General features: G+C 37.8%; 1 protein-coding gene across 9 annotated transcripts in view; it reads left to right on the top strand.

Annotated features, from left to right (window-relative positions):
- The window catches only part of fcho2 (FCH and mu domain containing endocytic adaptor 2), a 208,063-nt gene extending 205,633 nt beyond the window's left edge, over positions 1-2,430 (top strand). For all 9 annotated transcript variants that reach the window (XM_043707634.1, XM_043707669.1, XM_043707650.1 and 6 more), the window contains one exon: positions 382-2,430. In XM_043707634.1, coding sequence (XP_043563569.1) covers positions 382-404 — 23 coding nt within the window. In that variant the 3' untranslated portion in view covers positions 405-2,430. The remainder of the gene's footprint in view (positions 1-381) is intronic.
- Positions 2,431-15,346: the final 12,916 nt, after the last annotated feature.

The following is a 15,346-nucleotide window of genomic DNA, read 5'->3' as shown; positions in this document are numbered from 1 at the left end:
TTTTTTACGATGAAAACACTTCACAAAATTAACCAACCCCCATATGCCACTACTTTGAAATCTAAACACCAAAAATGATATGAATGTATATAAATTATGTGCCTTTCATCACAAGTTGTGCAAAAAAAATTGCATTTGACTTTTTTCAAAATAAAATATTGTTCTGTTGGGCATTCTGTAGCTTCTCTGTTGCCATTTGGTTCATGCTAATTATAGATTAATAAACTGCTCAATGGCAATGCTTTTTTAAGAGCTGTGCACAAAATAATCTATGGTATGTTATTATTGGGGAGTTTTCATTTTAAATTGGATTTCTGTTCTTCATGTGTATATGTGAATATGTCTTTGAAGAAAATGTTAATTGTTTTCTCTCTTGAACAGGCCGATACATGGCAGATTGTTGACAGTTCCATCAGCACATTGAATCTCGGTGAAGGACAAGTTGACTGTCAGGTGTTTATTTTGGTGGTACATTTGTACTTGCCTTCCAGCTACAATTAGTACTGCATTCAGGAGTACAAGATGGACAAGAAGAGTATTTTCAAGGATATGAAAACTTCAAAAATTTAAATTCTGCCTTTGCCTGTTTTGGTCATTGGATTATAAGGAAAATCCATACTACACAATTTAAACATGCACTTTCTTTTAGAAAAAAAAGTCATTTTGGGGAGAATAAGTTGTATTTTTATTACATTAAATTAGCACTGATGTGATTTTCAACACTGTTTAATTTTTTGAAACCTGCAATATTCAGGAAGTATAAAGTAAATGTCTTTGAATACATGATTTTATTTAGACTTTAATGAAGAGCAACAAGTGATCAGTAGTTATGCTGAAAATGTAAAAATGTATAATGTATATCAAACACACATAAATATATATAATAGAAGAACCAGCATTAACCATTTGCCTTCACTGTGCTTCTATTGTGTAAACATATATAATTTTACAAATTACCAAGTTTAGCTGATTGTAAGGTTTGCTCTTGCAACAAAAAAAATTTAAATCAATGACAAATCTATAAGTTGCAGAAATTTATATAGGTGAATATGAACTGTTCTACAACTTTTCTGATTCAATGTTGTATTCTTGTGCCATACAAGGAGGTACTTTTCTGAGGGGGGGTACCATGTACGTCATAAACTAACATAACGCAAAGTTTTGGTCATGATTGTAACTGGAGAATATTTGAATGATGGTGAGTTGTAGTGCTTGTTACAGAACTCTTAAGGACTCTGAACTCTTACCCCGAAGCAAGGATTGTTGGGAGTTGGTAGGATGAAAAATCATCTGAAACTATACTATTGGCAAGTAAATTTCATAGTCTTCAGATTAATTCTGGAACATTGCTGCAGACCATTAAATTATTTGTGTATTTGGATTGTTAGTGCACATCCAATTGTCAATTTGTGGGTTATTAATTTTAAGTTTTTATACACATGCAGATATAATAAAACCAAGTTATTATACCAATGATCATTGCAAAAAACTTTCAAATTTGCGAAAAGGCCCACAATGTCACAAGCAGTACAATAAAAGAGTTCAGAACAAACTGCCAGTTCATTGCAAGGTGAAGAATACTGAATTGTTTTTATTTACAGTGCAATTAATGAATATATTTCTGTACAATTGAATTATCACTAATCCCTATAAAATTGGCTACCAATCATTTGGGACCTATTGCCATTACTGCTTTATCCACTCAGTGCGTCCTCTTACTGTGGGCTTCCTGTTGTCAATATAGATGCACTAAACCAACTGTCTATAGTTGAGAATATTTTGTGAAGACTGAGAATGTAGGTGCTGGTCTACAGTTACACATATTTTTGTTGTCCAAAAGATAGCAGCATTTTTAAAAAATTATCGTAGGGGTGGTATTCCAGTACTTTTTTGAACTGGGAGTGCCTGGATTTATCTGTCCTTTTTTAAGTGTACTTGTGTTACTTCAGAAATTAAATAAATGTCATCTGGTATTTCGCCAGGTTATCTTGTTGAGCAAAACTGGAAGTGTTTTTATATCTTGCAGAGTTTCAGGTCAATTTATTATTTTGCCTAATTGTATATACACACACAGATAAAAGCCCTTTAAAAACCCCAACACACAATGTACTGAAGCTAAGGTTCACGTGCCAGCATTGAGACTTATTTTATGGAAGTTTGTTTTTCAAAACAAAAAGTGCCTTTATGTCAAATTATTGTGCCACTAGGTTTTTTCAATGAAAATCTATTAAGCTAATTATTCTTATGTATGAATATTTCAAAAATTTGTATGTAAATATGCTATAATCCTTAAATACTTTTGTATTTGGACTTGGAAGGGAAATGAATGAGATAAAACTGGAGTCTGTGGTAAACAGTGTATTTCAAAAATGTTATTTCTTTTGATGGGCTATTTGCAATAAACTGTAGCCATTGTATTGGGAAACATAAGATATTTGTGTTTTTAGCCTGATAAATGATACACCTGCTGCTTAACATGTGATTTGCTATAATACTTCACATTCATGTAATATTTCATGATCAGGTGAGTGTTAAAATAATCTTGGGGTGTAGAGAACACAGTCAACTTTTAAACAAAGTGTGAAAAACAGCAAAATATTTAAAAGGTTTCATTGTATTCCAGACTTTCAAGGCTTAGCTATATAATGGGCATAAACTCCCATGGATTAGCAAAGCAATAAACCATCTGACTACTTTGCAGAGAAGCTGTCTGGTGATGCCTGCTGGATGTATCTACATGGATATTTTATGGGAACAGACTTGGAATTCATGGTTATGGCCACCTGTTTGAATAATTAATTTGCTCTTTGCCCAGAATTGTACCTTCAAGAAGGCAAAAGCAAAACACTGGGATGCTGGAAATCTAAAATAAAAACAGGTGCTGGAGAAGCTGTGTGAGTCTGTGGAGAGAGAAACAGAGTTAATATTTAACATTAACAATGATTCATCTGCAGAATCCTAAACTGTGGTAATTTTAAAAATTAAATGTAGAAAATACAATACATTTCACTTGCTTGTTATGCTATCAGTGGGCATTTTCAGCATGATTGGCAATTTGCCAGATGACATCACTGTTGCAAGAAACCTGGAGATCCTCTTGATTCTATATTAAAAATGAAATTGGGAAAGAAGAAATGAATGTCATGGTAATTGCTAGATCTTTATAGGCAACTTCTTTGAAGGTCTGTGGCAAGTATCATCGCTTTGATCATAATTCTTAACATAAGTACAACCAGCTGTCCAGAAGCTAAGAGGACAGATATTAGAAGGAAGGAGAGACTTGCATTCATTAGGCCTTTTGTAAATTCAGAATGTCCGAGTGCACTTTACCACTGATATTTTTGCAATATAGTCACTGTTGGTAATACAAAACAAATACAACCAATTTGCTTGTACTGTTTTCCAACAAACAGCAGATAATCAGACAATCCATTTTAGTGGTGTTACTTGATACTGGATATACATACAGCTTGGTTACATCTGAGAGTTCCTTTTTCTTTTATGAAATACTACCAGGGGTTATTCTACGCCCATTTGAGAGGATAATGGAGCATTGGGTTGACGTCTCATCTAAAATACTGCCCCTTCAACCACTAAACTGTCAGTCTCTCTTTTGCTCCAGACTGGGACGGAATTTGAACGCAGACTTTCTGACCCAGAAGTTTACTACCACAGCCACAGAAAGTTTGATTTCTGTTCCATCCCTAAGTTAATTTCGAATAAAACAGTCTTGGGATATTATGGTTGAACTTGATATGCCTGTTTTAGAAAAGGGTTTAAAAAAACAGCATCTGATTAAAATCCTGTGAGCTGTGATAAATAGTGATGATATACTTGTGTTAGTTGAGGACAGTATAGTACTTCATTCTGATCTTACCAATAGTGAATAATTTGTTAATACTTGCTGACTCAACTCATTAAAGCTAATCTCTTAAATGATAAATTGTGGGGTTGTTATCTCTGTGTGATTCAAATCAAAACATGTTTTACTGTGTCTGAATTTGAGTTGCCTGATGTTAAAATTGAAGAAAATCCAACTTATTCCTTGCTGTGTTGTTAGCATAGAAAGAAGCGTAGGGAAGGCTGATGGGAATAGGACATGCTAGTTTTGAAGCCTGACACATTTGTTGCACAAAGATTGTCTGACTCTCTACTGAACTAAAACGACCACCTGCAAGTTCTAATCCATCTTGGCTTGGAACTATATTCCTTCACTATCTCTGGGTCAAAACCCTAGAACTTTGTAACAGCACTGTGGTTCAACACCTCAAACAGGCTGCAGTGATTCAAGAAGACAGCACACTCCCAGCTTCTCCAAGGCAATTAGGACTGGGCAATAAATGCTGACCTAACCAGTAACAGCCCCACCTGATCAACAAATTTAAAAAATTCTGAGCTTGGGTATGAAGCTCAAGGTTATTGTAAGGATTGGCAACAGCAGTTTATTGAATTATGCGTCACCATGAATGTTTTTGAATTATCTGTAAAACAATATTTGTCCCATTTCTTTAAGTAATTGAAATTGCTAAGTAATGCCAGCAATAAAGTTATGAAATAGTGCTATTTAAAAAGGTAGGATTAATAAAATGCTTATGTGGTATGTACGGAAACATGAATTTGAAATAAGTAAGTTATTTGTTATCATACAGTCAATTATGCAAAGAATAAATCAATATGCAATCGTTATTTAAGAAGAAAATGTAAATGGCAATTATTTCTTCCAATATCACCAAGCAATTTAACATGGTCCATATTGTCCTTTCTGACGTGACATTTGCTTATATAAATAGACATGAAACTAGTTGTGATACAATTTATGAAGATAAAACACCACCAATTAAACAGAACATGAACTTCCTGAACGTGATCTTCAATAAATCATAATATTTGTCCATTCTACAGTTGATTATATTGCAGAGTTTTATTATAATAGCTGAAACAAATGAAAATTTGTGAACATAAAATGGCTATAACTAATAAGTTGAATTGCATGTATGGAGCAAATATTTATAAATATGTATGAGATCAATGATACCTTTTCAAAGCCTATATTAGATTATCCAAAATGTATGTGGGTGTGTAATCTATTAAGTATGAATACTTAGTGAACTAGTTCTTGCATCCTTGTAGTGATGGCCTTTCAGATCATCTAAACCAGATTGTGAATCTATTGATTTACTTTCTTCAAATATCCAGGTTCTTTTGATTTTCATGGTGCTAATTTTATCAGTGTATCTTGTTACATCTTTTAAATCTGCACCTATAAATAAATACTATAAGTTTGATTACTGTGTGCTGTATGAAATTCATGTATTTATCAGAGAATGTTTTCACTGGAAATTAATCACCACTTAAGCATATTTCCCATGCAGCCTCAATTTTGAGATTGGTGGGAGATGTTCAAGGACAGGGCTCAACTTGACATGTTACTCTGCTCAGACTTCAGGCAAGAAGAAGAGAATACCTCTGTCAATGGGGTCCTTTACACGTCGGGCACCCAAAAGGTGTTTTCACGAGACTTTACAATAGGAAACCTTCCCCTCTTTCCATCCCACCTTGAGATCACCTTACTGACCTTTTCCAGGACTCCAAAACTTTGAATCACTGGATGGCTAGTGGTCGCAATCCTGACGACTCCTGGTACTAATGCTGTTTGATTATAGAGCTACTAGCCCAGTCTTATTCATAAGAATCTGAATCTTTGGGATTGTCCATCCTAGTGGGCTGTCGTTGTTCCATCTATGTGTATGTTCAAGACTACGGTTGATAGATCTTTGAATACTGTGGGAATAAAGGGAGGTCAGTTCCATGATCTTATTAAATGGTGTAAAAAACTGAAGATCTGTTAAGTATATTCCTGCTATTTCTTACTTTACACATGTGTTAGTCTTGTACAGTTGATTCCAGGCAATAAACATAAAACTCTTTTTTTTAAAAAAACTGGCTGAGAATATCGTCTTTTATTTTGTTTTGTGTTTTTCTGGAAAAAGAGAAATAATTGAGGTTCATTTGAAGGTCAGTCCAGCTACAAAAGATTACCTGAGGTGCCACCCTTGGGACATCCTTAAAAAGATGATAATGAAGACTTCCAATGATCTGTAATGGAGAATTGAGAGAACTCCTGTATGTCAAAATGAGAATTCAGAATTTTGTCAGTGATAAATACCACAAATATTTAAGTCAGGGTGAGCTGTGAATTTGTTTGCATTCTCATGCATTTATCATTCTAAATGATGAATACTGTGGGATTGGGAGCAACTCAAAAAATATAAGTGGGAAAGCTGGGCTGCTTTAATGCTGGTGATTAGTTGAATGGTGCCAAGATTCTTCAGTGCTGTTGCAGCTGCACCTACCTCATCAATTGCTGAAGTTCAGATTTATAAGACATAGGAGTGGAAGTAAGGCCATTTGGCCCATCGAGTCCACTCCGCCATTTAATCATGGCCGATGGGCATTTCAACTCCACTTACCCGCATTCTCCCCGTAGCCATTAATTCCTTGTGACATCAAGAATTTATCAATCTCTGGCTTGAAGACATTTAGCGTCCCAGCCTCCACTGCACTCCGCGGCAATGAATTCCACAGGTCCACCACTCTCTGGCTGAAGAAATGTCTCCGCATTTCTGTTCTGAATTGACCCCCTCTAATTCTAAGGCTGTGCCCACGGGTCCTAGTCTCCTCGCCTAACGGAAACAATTTCTTAGCATCCACCCTTTCCAAGCCAGGTATTATCTTGTAAGTTTCTATTAGATCTCCCCTTAACCTTCTAAACTCCAATGAGTACAATCCCAGGATCCTTAGCCATTCCTCATATGTTAGACCAACCATTCCAGGGATCATCCGTGTGAATCTCTGCTGGACACGCTCCAGTGCCAGTATGTCCCTTCTGAGGTGTGGGCCCAAAACTGAACACAGTACTCCAAATGGGGCCTAACCAGAGCTTTATAAAGTTTCAGTAGCACATCGCTGCTTTTATATTCCAACCCTCATGAGATAAATGACAACATTGCATTCGCTTTCTTAATCACGGATTCAACCTGCATGTTTACCTTTAGAGAATCCTCGACGAGCACTCCCTGATCCCTTTGTACTTTGGCTTTATGAATTTTCTCACCATTTAGAAAGTAGCCCATGCTTGTATTTCTTTTTCCAAAGTGCAAGACCTCGCATTTGTTCACATTGAACTTCATCAGCCATTTCCTGGACCACTCTCCCAAACTGTCTAGATCCTTCTGCAGCCTCCCCACTTCCTCAGTACTACCTGCCTGTCTGCCTAACTTCATATCATCGGCAAACTTCACTAGAATGCCCCCAGTCCTTTCATCCAGATCATTAATATATAACATGAACAGCTGCGGCCCCAACACTGAACCCTGTGGGACACCGCTTGTCACTGGCTGCCATTCCGAAAATGACCCTCTTATCCCAACTCTCTGCCTTCTGTCAGACAGCCAATCCTCAATCCATGCCAGTAGCTCACCTCGAACACCATGGGCCCTCACCTTACTCAGCAGCCTCCCGTGTGGCACCTTATCAAAGGCCTTTTGGAAGTCTAGATAGACCACATCCCCTGGGTTTCCCTGGTCTAACTTACTTGTCACCTCTTAAAAAAATTCTAACAAGTTTGTCAGGCACGACCTCCCCTTACTAAATCCATGTTGACTTGTACTAATCCGACCCTGCTCTTCCAAGAATTTAGAAACCTCATTCTTAACAATGGATTCTAGAATTTTACCAACAGCTGAGGTTAGGCTAATTGGCCTATAATATTCCATCTTTTGTCTTGATCCTTTCTTGAACAATGAGGTTACAACAGCGATCTTCCAATCATCCGGGACCTTCCCTGACTCCAGTGACTTTTGAAAGATCTCAACCAACACCTCCGCTATTTCCTCAGCCACTTCCCTCAGAACTCTAGGATGTAGCCCATCGGGGCCAGGAGATTTGTCAATTTTAAGACCTTTTAGCTTTTCTAGCACTTTCTCTTTTTTGTAATGGCAACCATACTCAACTCAGTCCCCTGACTCCCTTTAATTGTTGGGATATTACTCATGTCTTCCGCTGTGAAGACTGATGCAAAGTACTTATTAAGTTCTCCTGCTATTTCCTTATCTCCCATCACTAGGCTTCCTGCATCAGTTTGAAGTGGCCCAATGTCTACTTTTGCCTATTGTTTGGTTCTTTTATGTATTGAAAGAAATTCTATATCATTTCTAATATTACTGGCTAGCCTACCTTCATATTTGATCCTCTTCTACCTTATCTCTCTCTTTGTTATCCTCTGTTTTTGTAGCCTTCCCAATCTTCTGATTTCCCAGTGCTCTTGGCCACTTTATAGGATCTCTCTTTTTCTTTGATACATTTCCTGACTTCCTTTGTCAGCCATGGCTGTCTAATCCCTCCCCGGATAATCTTTCTTTTCTTGGGGATGAACCTCTGTACTGTGTCGTCAATTATACCCACAAACTCCTGCCATTTTTGCTCTATTGTCTTCCCTGCTGGGCTCTGCTTCCAGTCGATTTTCGACAGTTCCTCTCTCATGCCCTCATAATTACCTTTATTTAACTGTAACACTATTACATCCGATTTTGCCTTCTCTCTTTCAAACTGCAGACTGAACTCTACCATATTATGATCGCTGCTTCCTAAGTGTTCCCTTACTTTAAGATCTTTTATAAAGTCTGATTCATTAATAGCACTAGGTCCAAAATAGCCTGCTCCCTTGTGGGCTCCATAACAAGCTGTTCCAAAAAGCCATCCTGTAAGCATTCCAAGAATTCCCTTTCTTTGGATCCACTGGCAACGTTATTTACCCAGTCTACTTGCATATTGAAGTCCCCCATGATCACCATGACCTTGCCTTTCTGACATGCCTTTTCTATTTCCCAGTACATGTTGCATCTCTGGTCCTGACCACTGTTAGGAGGTCTGTACATAACTCCCATTATGGTTTTTTTGCCTTTGTGGTTCCTCAATTCCACCCACACAGACTCCACATCATCTGACCCTATGTCATTTTTATGTCTCATACCTTTGTTTGGACTAAGGTTGCAATGAAATTGGGAATACAGTAGTCCTGTTGGCTCATGCACTCAGGATTGCTGAACAGCTTTCTGAAGAGCAGTAGGGATGAATCGTTATCACTTTGGTAATAATTTGATATCAGCTGATCAAGTTGTGATTGCTCAGTTTGAATATGTTCCATTTTTCACGAACACAATATAGTGGACATTTTTTCTCTCCCTGGTTGCCAGTGTTATAACTGTTCTGAAACAACTTCGTAAACATACAGCACAGATATTCAGTATTACAGCAACGGCATCACCAGGGTTGTCTTTACTGCAATCAGTTTTTCTTGATGCCACATGAAGATGTTGCCATCATAGAGGAAAGGTCCTTATCCATTTGATTCGAGAGATGTCTGCAAAGGATCATCCTGTTGGTACTACTGACTAAAGATGTTGGGTAATGCTTCAGCCTTTTGTTTTATGCTCCCATGTTGGGCTTTATCGGTATGACTAGCTGTTTTGAGTTGCCCTTACATCTGGAGAAATCCAGCAAAAGCACAGCCCTGGCTGTCTGGTTTTCAGGGTCTGTGGTGGCTTGCACAAATGCATTAGTTCTTATGAACAGGGATTTGGTGACTACACTGTATTTGTCCGTGGTTTATACATGATCCCATATATGGCTCCTGAGAGTACTGGAATGCTTGTGATCAATTTTACCACGACTTTTGTAACTAATGGCATTGGATTCCCATGCAATTCATGAAGACATAGGATTTGTTGAGAGAACTTGCATAGGTGAGGGATGGAGCCTGTACCATCTTAAGTTATGTTTGCAAATTCCTGTCTTAACGTTTTACAGATGGTTACTCTGCATGTGGTACATTCAGTTATGTGTCATTGATGATCATCTGTGTGGCTTCTAGTTGTGATCAGTCTGTGCAGCCTTCCCCTGTGCTAGTGCATCTTGCCGTTCTGACAGGCATTGCATAAGGCCTTGGACCACCTGCTGGATGCTTTCAACTGTGCCTGAGTTTACATTGCTGCATGAACTTGACCAATTTTCCCCGACTGAGGTGAACAAAGATGGCAAAGATCTAGACATCAGAGCTTTTATGAACTCTCCTGACCTGAGCACTTCTAATCAATCCAAACAATGACCATACTTTGCATTAGCCATAACTTGGTCTCTACTCCATCCGCAACCTGTACTCTGCTGATATGCCTGTGTGTTTCACAGCCAAGACTCTGGACACACTTGCAGTGATCCTAGAGTCCTAACCCATTAATATATTTATGCTCTGTAACCTTTGATCTTTCCTCCATCACACCCAACCCTCACTCTTTAACCCTTGCCCTACCTCATTTACCTTTTAGCCACCCATAACCAATTTTCGTTCACCCTATAGCCAGTCGTTCCTGTCATCAATGCTCAGTCCCCACTGAAACCACCCACTGACCCACTTTGCACTCAACCTGTAATCTATCATTTTTGACCCAATCTCTCTCATCTCTGACCTAACATCTGTTACTCTTAGCTTTCAGGATTTCACTGTTTGCCTGTCCTATGTTAACCTTGATCACCTGTATGTATAGATTGACGTTCCTTTTATGGTTCAATAGTTCAGCTTCCTTCCTCTGATCCCCACGAGCTTTCACGCTTGCTGCTTCTATCTCATGTCTGCACAGCTACAATCAATTCTCCCTGTATCAATGCCACCTTTCCTGTTAGAAAAATCTCCCCAAACAAGACTTAAGGATTCCCGCTCAGTATAAATCCATAAGGAAGGCTACCTCATCAGTTTCATGCCATCATTAACCAGTTGTTAGCATACAAGTGTTTCTCAGTTGCCCTATTATGAAGGCAATTTAATCTGGTTTTCATGACTGCATGACAAATTAAACACATTAAAATAGTTTTCTGCTTTTAATTTGCCAACAACTTAATTTTCAACTTTCTCCCCACCTAAGTGGCACTAACATTTTGTTTCCCATGCAATAACGTGTGTCCATCCACCTTGTTTCCTGGTCCAATAGGAGCACAAGATTCTGGATTGAAGCAATTGATTAACCAATTCAATGTGCAGGGAAGTGCATCAGCCATGATGGTGTTAAATGGCAGTGCAAGCTTGAATTGCCTGCTCTGTTCCTAGTCATTATGATATCTCCAAAAGTTGATCAATCTCAGGTTCTGTAGCCTTTGCATGTGAACTCTTTGAGGAGAAAGTGAGGTCTGCAGATGCTGGAGATCAGAGCTGAAAATGTATTGCTGGAAAAGCGCAGCAGGTCCTGAAGAAGGGCTTATGCCCGAAAAGTCGATTCTCCTGTTCCCTGGATGCTGCCTGACCTGCTACGCTTTTCCAGCAACACATTTTCTGCTTTGCATGTGAACTGCTCATCCCTGAAACCATTCAAGTAGATACCCTCTCCAACCTCTTCAAGGTCTTCACATACTTTTTGAATGGTTGTGGTTGGAATCGAACAGTGTTCTAGTGGAGGTCAGACAGGTGTTTTATAGAGAATTAACTTCCATACTCTTATACTTTGCATGCTATCTTATCAACTCTTCTTGTTATTTGAAAGGCCTGAGCATGGGAACCCATAAGTTTCTCTGTTCTTACACTTTTTCAAAAATTGTTCTATTTACTTAACCTTCAGAACTGACAAGGTGTGATATTCAACTCAAAATGCTAATTCTGTTTCTCTCGCAACATGCTGAGTATTTCCAGCACTTTCTAAAAATTTTCTGATTGCAGTAGTTAGTTTTTATCTATTTCATTCTGCTGCATCCCCATATTCTTCCTTCAAAGGTGCATCACTTCACCCTTTTCTGCATTAAATTTTATCTTCCACCTATGTGTCCATTTCAGGATTCAATGTTTTCCAGAAGTTTGGTACCACCCCTTCCTCATTACTTACTACATCATCTAGGATTTCACAACTGGAAAATTTGAATTAATGCCTTTTGTACTAAAGTGCAGATCATTTTTGTGTGTGGCATGGGTATTTACTTGGTGTGAGCTCATCAGTGTCAGTCTCTTATTTGTAAAGGCATCATTGCTAATAATGAAGTAAATTAAATAGTGATTTCATTCAATTTCATTCATATCATACCAAAGTTCTAAAACTACTTCACATACTCTAACAAGGTAAATCACCCCAATGTTATATTTACATTATGGTTTAATTTACAATTAACCTATAAAGTTCATACATTAATTTACGTTTGGTTCACTGGCATTAGGTTTGAAGGAGAGTTTATTTTTCCTGTTGTAGACATTGAAATTTAGGTATACATTGCAGTATCTGATTCTTGCATACATACCACAGTGTAGATCATTAGACTATAATATATGGTCTTTAAGATGTATCTAGACAGATACATGAATGGGCAGGGAGCAGAGGGTTATTGATCCTTAGAAAATAGGTAACAGGTTTAGGGAGAGGATCTGGATTGGTGCAGTCTTGGAGGGTCAAAGGACCTTTTCCTGTGCTATAATTTTCTTTGTTTCTACATAAAAGCATAATTAGGCTCTGGATGTAGGTTTGTTCACTGAGCTGCAAAGTTGCATCATCACACTAGGTGACATCTTCAGTGAGAGTCTGGGCAAAGCACTGCTGATGTTTCCTGCTTTTGATGTATATGTTTGGGTTTCTTTGGGTTGGTGATGTCATTTCCTGTTCATTTTCTCAGGGGGTGGTAAATGGGCTCCAAGTCAATGTGCTTGTTCATAAAGTTCCGATTGGAATGCCATGCTTCTCGGAATTCTCGTGCGTGTCTCTGTTTAGCTTGTCCTAGGATGGACGTGTTGTCCCAGTCGAAATGATGTCCTTCCTTATCTGTATGTCAGGATACTAGTGAGAGAGGCTAGTTGACATTCATGTATCGTGGCTACTTTTCTGTCTGTCCAATGTAGTGTTTGTTACAGTTCTTGCACGGTATTTTGTAAATGACATTAGTTTTGCTTGTTGTCTGTATAGGGTCTTTCAAGTTCATTAGCTGCTGTTTTAGTGTGTTGGTGGGTTTGTAGGCTACCATGCCAAGGGTTCTGAGTAGTCTGGCATCATTTCTGAGATGCCGTTGATGTAGGGGAAAGTGACTAGGGTTTCTGGACACGTTTTGTCTGCTTGTTTGGGTTTGTTGCTGAAATATTGATGGACGGTGTTCATTGGATACCCATTCTTTTTAAATACATTGTATAAGTGATGTTCCTCAGCTCTGCATAGTTCCTCTGTGCTGCAGTGTGTGGTGGCTCATTGAACTAATGTTCTGATGTAGCTTCATTTGTGGATGTTGGGATGATTGCTTCTGTAGTTCAATATTTGATCCGTATGTATTGTTTTCCTGTAGATACTAGTTTGAAGTTCCCCATTGGCTGTTCACTCTACTGTGACATCTCAGAATGCCAGTTTGTTGTTGTTTTCCTCCTCGTTAGTGAACTTTATGCCAGTAAGGACATTATTGATGGTCTTGAAGGTTTCCTCTAATTTGTTTCATTTAGTGATGACAAAGGTGTGATGAGAGAAACCCAGGGGTTCACATGCTCTGGCCTTTCAAAATAACAGGATAAGTTGATAAAATAGTATACAAAGTATAAGAGAATGGAAGTTAATTCTCTATAAAACATCAGTCTGACCTCCACTAGAACACTGTTCAATTCCAACCACACCTAATATAGGGAACCCAAAACTGCTCACAATATTCGAAATGTTGGAAATGGATCCAAATAGATCAATGTATCCTTTCATTACTGCTGATACCATTAGTTTAAAGAAGAAGTTTCAAAATAAATGCTTTCACCTGGTCCTGGCTTACCCTATAAACTTAGACAATGTCCTTACCTTGTGCTTCCGTGCATAAATATATAAAGCCTGACAACACTTTAGACATAATACTTAACAAAAATATTTTAAAACAATAGCCCCATTTGGATTCAATATTTTCCCTATGGTATTTGAAACAAATTGATAGTTCTGCTATGTTACAATATAACCTGGAACACTTGAAATGCCTAAGAGTAATCTAAAAGGTCTGTGATCTTTGGCATATTCTAACCAAACAAATGCTTCAATTTATCAAAGCAATCTCAAAACTAATAATTACCAAGCCAACCACAGCTAAGTTAAGAAATATGTTACCTGTGTTTCAAGTTTGGTCAGTTAATCAATTAGAATGATTTCAAATCTATCACATAAATGTTATAATAATCAATAATGGATCATCATATGTTTATATTTAGCAAGTTAGGCCTGCTTCACTGCAATGTAATTAGATTTTTATAGCTACTGCGTACTCAGCACAAGTTTTACATTGTGCGGAATTTGATTACATAATAACTGAACACAAGAAATTGAAGCTGGATAAGGTCACTGACTCATCAAGGCATCTCCACACTTAATGATTGATCTTGAGCTTTCACTTCACCTTCCTCCAAGGTTACCATATCCCTTGAAACTAAAACCCTGTCTATCCCATCCCTAAATACATTCCTCAATGGAGCATCCACCACACATTTTTGTAGAGAATTCTATAGATATTCAATCCTTTGAGTGAATTAGTTTCTGCTCAGATCAGTTCTAAATGATTGGCCCCTTATTTAAGACTGTGGTTCCATATTTTAGATTCCCCATACAATGGAGAATGATCTCTTAGCATCTATCTAATCATGCTCCTTCAGAATCGTATATGTTTCAATGAGATTGCCTTTAATTTTCTAAACTCCAAAAGATATAGACCTGATTTACTCAGCCTTTCATCATATGAGAACCTCTCATTTCGGGGATTAATGTAATGGTTCTTCATTGCACTATCTCCAGTGCAAGTATATCCTTTCTTAAATATTGAAATAAAAACTGCACACAATACTCCAGATGTGATTCGACCAAAACTGTGTGCACGTTTATCAAAATTTCTTTATATCTGTACTTCAATCCTTGCAATAAAAGCTAACATAACATTTATCTTACTAATTGGTGGTGTACCCACATGCTGAGTCAGATGTAGATCAGATTCGGCAAGAATGTCAGTTTTGCTTCCAAAAGGATGTTAGTTAGAACAATTGGCACAGCTATGTTGCTCCCATTAGTCTAAATCCAGATCACATTGAATTAGAATTTCACTGCATGCCATGGTAGGGATTGAACCTACATAACCAGGACATTAGACTGCAGTTTTGGATTAACTAGTCCAGTGACATTACCATTAAACCATCACAAGACTTTACTATTCTTGTACTCAAATCCTCTTGTAATAAAAATGAACATTCCATTAGTTTCCTGAATTGTTTGCTGAACCTGCATGTTAGCCTTCAGTGACATCATCATGAACATCTGAATCCTTT

The sequence above is a fragment of the Chiloscyllium plagiosum genome, chromosome 2 (assembly GCF_004010195.1).
Source record: "Chiloscyllium plagiosum isolate BGI_BamShark_2017 chromosome 2, ASM401019v2, whole genome shotgun sequence".
In the NCBI taxonomy this organism is placed as follows: domain Eukaryota; kingdom Metazoa; phylum Chordata; class Chondrichthyes; order Orectolobiformes; family Hemiscylliidae; genus Chiloscyllium; species Chiloscyllium plagiosum.
The sequence above is the reverse complement of the archived record's forward strand: the minus strand, read 5'-3'. Positions and strand labels throughout refer to the sequence as shown.